The 6,138-nt window shown below is 39.9% G+C and overlaps 1 protein-coding gene across 1 annotated transcript; it reads left to right on the top strand.

Moving 5' to 3' along the window:
- The first annotated feature begins 3,325 nt into the window (after window positions 1-3,325).
- LOC139913541 (receptor-transporting protein 3-like) lies at window positions 3,326-5,998 on the top strand. Its single transcript, XM_071901582.2, has 3 exons — window positions 3,326-3,475; window positions 3,986-4,157; window positions 4,907-5,998. The coding sequence occupies exons 1-3, from the start codon at window positions 3,466-3,468 to the stop codon at window positions 5,253-5,255; spliced, it is 531 nt and encodes a 176-aa protein (XP_071757683.1). The 5' UTR covers window positions 3,326-3,465; the 3' UTR covers window positions 5,256-5,998.
- The last annotated feature ends 140 nt before the right edge of the window (window positions 5,999-6,138 follow it).

The following is a 6,138-nucleotide window of genomic DNA, read 5'->3' as shown; positions in this document are numbered from 1 at the left end:
TTGAAAAGCACTGTAATCTTTATTTAGTACTGGGTGGGGCTCCCTGCATCGCCATCACCTTAAACCATAAACAGCTCAGGTAGAAATTCTGGACAGCAGCCAGACAGTATGTGCCGGAAAGTCCCCACAGTGTGTGAATGGATTTGCATATGTGTGCATGTGTGTGTGTGAGAGCAGAGAACAGACTGAGCTGACTACATACCTGTGTCAGGTGGTGTTAGTAATGATTATTCAGGAAGCTGAATTCAGGAAAGGAGTTTAAGTAAATAAGGGTCTGACTTATTAAGTTGGAAATCAGCATGCTGCTACTATAGAGCTTCAAACTGGCATGAATACTACTACTACTACTACTACTACTATGACTACTACTACTGCTACTCTACTGCTACTGATAATGTTTGTATAGCAGCTTTTCAAAAACACTATGCACTTTACAGAGCATAAGAAGAAATTACATAAAAACAAAAGATTACATAAAAAGTAGTCAATAACATAAAGAATCTAAGAACTGCTATAGGTTTGATTTTAACAATTTAAGCACGTAAGCAGGTTTGTAAAAAATGGATTTGAAGAAGTGATATAAAAGACTGAACTGATTAACCAGCCTAATCTCCTCTCCTCAGGCAGGTTGGCCCTGATGGAGAACGCTCAGCCTTGGTCTTTGGTCTTGAGTCTAGACTGCACCAGACAGGAAGGCTCTGATCCAGGACCTAAGGGTGCACTCTGGCTTGTCTGGGAGTTATAAGGTCAGTGATGTAGGGAGGGGCCAAATAACCATGCCGTGCTTTAAATGTAATCAGTAAAATCTTCTTAAAAGGGACTTCAGGATGGCAAAAAGTGACAAAAGCACAGGTTTGTCTTCCTTCAATGTAGAATGATGGTGCAGAGTAGCAGTGTTTGCACCAACAGCACTTTTGGTATGGGCTTGAATTTTCCAAACATGTCATATGTGGGCCGCTATAGAGGAAACTGTTGTTCAACAGGAGGGCAGGGTGAAAAGGTAAACAGGCAGCAATCCCATACAATTATGAATGTCACCAAACAGTCAGGAACGGCTGACAAAACAGTTAAAGCTCAGCTTGATAGGGGCACTTGTTTTAGAAAGGTTGTACTTGGTCATTATGAAGAGCGACATCGCAAGCCTTGAGGCAGGACATAAAGTACATGTTGCACCTGTTGTCATGAACCATGTTTGTGCAGTTAGGTGACTGTGAAGAGCCTATCAATTAAATATGAGATGCTACAAAATGTTAGTAAGACCAGTGAAGGTTACAGAGGGAGGAAAAAGCCTTGGTCACAAACAACTTTTCAATCTTCACATTACATCAGGCAGGAGACATTCTGCACATTATCAGGGCAGAAAACAGATGACAATGAAAACATACAGACTACACTTCCATTCAATTTAGGCATTTAGTTGACACTACATAGAGACTTGAGTGCAACAGTAGACAAAGCTTAAAGGCTACTTCCAATCAAAGCAAGTTCATAGTATAGTTCGTATGTGTATTACATTAATTACTGTTATGTGTTCTGACAAACAGCAACAGTTCCATCTCTGTGCCTTGAAATGCAGGATCCCTGCTTATTGTTTGACCATTTAAAATGGGGGTTAACAAAATACTATAATAGTGGTAAGCTAACCCGAGCCAGATGATGTCAGACTGCAGATACTGCTTGTGCTTCTTGTGAAAAAAGTTACAATAAAATATTAACTTGATCAAAAGCGGTAGTGATTCTTCTTTTCTGTGCTTCTTTTCAACTGCAAAGAGCAGGTGAGGGTGACAGGATGAGCCGACTTATTCATTATTCATGATCCTTTTTTTGACCAAAACATTATTTATGAGGTTCTTTTTACATTTTTCTTACAAGGCAAAATTGGTCATCTGGGCTATAGTGAGTCAAAGAACCACATTTTCAATCGTGTATGATTAACATTTTGAGCTGGCCTTTCATAGACTCAGTTGGTGTTGCTGTATAAAAAATGGAAACAAACAATATAAAATAATTTTGTAAAGAGGTATATATCTCTGTCTATGAAAGCAGCATCCTCAGTGTCCAGATCCATGTCTGTATCTCTCTTCAGCACCTGAACAGCAGCCTCACTATCTCCATCTTCCTCATGGGATATTTAGAGCACTTCAGACTCCAAGTTAGAAAATGAAAAGGCCTTCAAGTTCCCTGCTGATAACCGAACACAGCATGAGTCCCTGAGAGAGCCTTGCCACTCGTTCTCAGTAATGATAAGAATGCGCTCCTTGGTTTTCTCTAAAAGTGCATTATGTCTGACTATCAGGTTGGCAGCCGTTCTCCTGTTCCTCTGTGACTTGCTGCTCTTCAAACACTGTGATACTGAAAATATATTAACCTATATATGGAAAGCTGATACAATTATACTACTCCTGAGAAATGGTCTATAACTCAGTACTCATATCATTAGTGCTTAAAATACTTCTTTGCGCCTTGTATTGAAAGATGCCACTGCTATTGCAAGGCAAATAAGTCCACTGCAACCTGTGGCAAATCCACAAACAACTCTTACCTTAGACCGCCCCCTACTGAACTGGTGTGTGTTGTTCTCTATGTGAAACTCAAAGTCACTTGCACCTGCGTAGACCTTGGCAAATGTTCCTTGAATCAAAAACTGTGAAAGGGTATATTACATAGTAGATTTTATTGTATTAATGTAATTAGAATTAAACAAACTCCTTCATAAATAAGAATGATAATGATAATGACCATTTTGAACATTATTAGGCCTTGAAGGCTCAATAATAACAAGCCTGTTATTAAAAAGTCTCTGCATTCATTTAGAGAATGGGGACAGAAGTGTAGAAGAGGTTGTTAGATTACAATGACACAGACTGAACTTGAATTAAGTTTTGAATTGAACTGAACTGAACTGAACTGAATTGAATTGAATTGAATTGAACAACCATGGCAGAACTAAACGATTGGTTTGAACTCATGCACAGTGGTCTATGAGCCTAAATAGTGTAAACCAGCCCAGACAAAAACAAAATGATGCAATATGCTCATCTTATTTTATTACACGGCAGACATGTCAGTGGTTCCCAAACTGGGACCCGGGGAATCCCCAGGGGGCAAAATAAGGATATATTTGTACTAATTCCACTCAGAGTTAGCAGGATAGAATGTATAGCCTGGATACGATGGATAAAGTGAATAGTCGAGGAAAATTAACTTATTTAACCTATTTACTACTGTAAATATGTACTGTTGCCTATGACGGGGGTTTTTGCCTGGAGCATATTATGCAACATGCCGATTATTGAGAAGGTGGAAACTGAAAGTATGATGTTAAGTTTCGTTTTCCAGAGTATTGTTGTTGACACACAGGGGAGGACAATATAAATGGACAGCGACATAACGCTGAATTCAGAACAGAAGCGTCGTTTGGTTTCGTCGTCAAGGAACTCTGCAAACATCTGAACATCAAGGACCATGAGTTACGGTAGGCGACATCACAAGCAGCTTCACGAGGAACAGAAAGAAGGATTAATCATAGGAGGCTATGATGTGGCGTAGTTTTGCGTTTGATCAATTTCACATATTGCTGCTGCAACATTGCAAATTCTAGCAGACATATTAATTCGGTCTATCTTTCTTTGAAGTGTTTACATTTGCTCTAATCATAATTCAGCTCTTTGGATTTATTTGGTTTGCCTAGTTATTATATATCAGACTAAAAAGAAGGGACAAGGGCGCGGTTCTACGCTCCAAATTAATTTATTAGCTGAAAAACAGCAATGTTTTGGTCTTGCAATTATACTTTAAGAGTTCTTTTTTTATTCTGATGCAGATAGTTTGGAAGTTTCTTTTAAGGAGGGCAGCGCCTATGTTTTTATGGCGTTGTGACACAGAGAACCCTACTTTTACTACTTTATTGATTGTACACCCAACAAATTGAATGCCACTATCTTCTGATGTTTTTTGCATTGTTTTTGTCCCCCCTTATATGCAGACTGGCAGGCATCGTTGTGGAAGGACGTCTTCGAGGAGCTGCTGGATGAAGATCAGGAGCTGGACTATGGAGACCAGTGGAATCTCAACTTCAACTACAGCCAGACAGACAAAGTCACCAAGGAGGAGAGGAAGAGAGGCTGGAAGGTCTACAGCCACTGTGCCTTTGGACAGTATGTATGGTTTTATCTCCTTATGATATGAACGTTTATCACCATTTAAAAGTAATTTACATCATAGGGAGTAAAGATTGATTACATGTAGGCTACTGAGTTATAATAAAAATAATTTTTAGGTGCAAACTATCAGAGATAAGGGCTACAGGATTTTGGATGTTGTCTTTGTTCATAACCAACTCCCACTAGTAAACATAGATATTTGTCTCATCATGCCCTGTGGGACTGCTTGTCATTCCTGTGGGAACGTGCACACATCAGGTTAGATGACAGTGTGATCTCATGACATGGAAACAGGCTGTGTACAATAATAAAACAGTGTCATTCTGTGGCAAAACATGGTACTGCATCTGAAACATGAAGCTTTGTAAAAAAAAAAAACCCAAACAAACCCATAAGTCATCTGCTATGTAGCTACACACAATAGCACCGCGTGTTGTGGAGACATTTACCAAAACACAGGATCTGATGTAATTATCCCTTGTGCTATTCTGGGAGACCAATGTAGAAACCTAGTTTGGATGTTAGAGGGAAAGGGGGTGGATGAGAGTGAGTATATTATCTTTAAATGTTTGATGCTTTGGCAATATTGTTCTCAACTCAAGTGGGCACCTGTGTCACAGATGCTTGGTTGAATTAGGCCCACAACACCTCCAGAAGGTTTAACAGTAAGTTTGGGTGTCCCAGATCCTAGATCTATTCAAATAATGCAGATAATTTATGTTTAATAATGTACTCCCCCCCAGCTTCCAGTGTGGCTCCTGCTCTAAGACCTGGCCCTCGGCGCGGGTGGTGGTGCTGTTCCGTTACCGGCTGCGGAGTGAGACAGCGAGGGGGACGGTGATCATGCGGCCCTTTGGACAAGCCTGTCGCCGTTGCCGGGACGATGAGTTCGACCTCCCGGGTTTTTCCCAAAAAGAGGTGGAAGAGGCTTTGCTCAGGCTGTTCGCCAAGATCCGGAAGAATTGCTACGGAGAGGAGGAAGAGTACGATGAGGATGACGAGTCAGGGTGCTCTGAAAAAGTCTGGACCAAACCACATGAGGCGGGCCTGTGTCAGGCCTGCCTCATGGGCATCTGCTGTCAGGACACCTAGACAGACAGGAGAGAGAGAGAGAGAGCGAGAGAGAGAAGGAGAATAAAAAGAGATTCCCCTCAGCCATCTGACCAGCTTTTACTAACCCTCCCCAATCTGGCCCAACCATATTATCAAAACACAAAAAGAAAATTATGTAAGACTTTGGAATATTTGTTACCCTGCCATAACCTAAGAGACAGCCATATGAAAGACAGTTCAGCCACGTCAAATATATAATATATTTTCTCATGTTGAATATGCACTAGGATGAATGTTGCAACTGTAACTTAATTTCTTAATTTCTTTTTGTGATTATTGAAAAACTCCACCTGATTTTTAATTTTAATGCTGAAGGTTTGCAGTTAACTTTTAAAGTCTACTTGAGTGTCTGTATTGCTTTTGTCTTCTGTTGTTAATTTTATTACTATTTTGTTGTATAATTGCCTTGTCAATGTAGTAAATATCTTACCATGCCAATAAAGCTTTTTGAATTGAAGTGAATTGAGAGAGAGAGAGAGAGAGAGAGAGACAGAGAGAGAGAGAGAGAGAGAGAGAGAGAGAGAGAGAGAGATGGAGAGAGGCAAGAGACAGTTTGTTGGCTAAGATGCTCCTTTGCACGTCTTTTTATTAGTTATTATGTATGGTTAATTGTAAGGATGAAACGCCATCAGGGCTAATGATAAGATTGTTATTGTAAATACATGTTTGTTTGTTTTTTTTACTTTTTTGTATCAATCAATAAACTAAAGTCTAAAGTCTGATCGTGTGGTGATCGTGGTTTTATCTTTATGGTGACGTTTATTTCCACGGATACGTTCAGAGAAAAGACAGAGGAGAGAGGAGAGTAAACGCTCGAATTATCAAACTCACTTCGCTCGGCGGTTAAAGTAAATTCTTCAAT

This window comes from Centroberyx gerrardi, chromosome 19 (assembly GCF_048128805.1).
Source record: "Centroberyx gerrardi isolate f3 chromosome 19, fCenGer3.hap1.cur.20231027, whole genome shotgun sequence".
Taxonomy (NCBI): domain Eukaryota; kingdom Metazoa; phylum Chordata; class Actinopteri; order Beryciformes; family Berycidae; genus Centroberyx; species Centroberyx gerrardi.
This window is presented reverse-complemented; position numbering and strand designations above follow the sequence as displayed.

Excerpts from the sequence above, each read along its gene's own strand:
- LOC139913541 (XM_071901582.2), top strand. Across the intron at positions 4,158-4,906 it reads AGCCACTGTGCCTTTGGACA|CTTCCAGTGTGGCTCCTGCT; the intron begins GTATGTATGGTT and ends ACTCCCCCCCAG.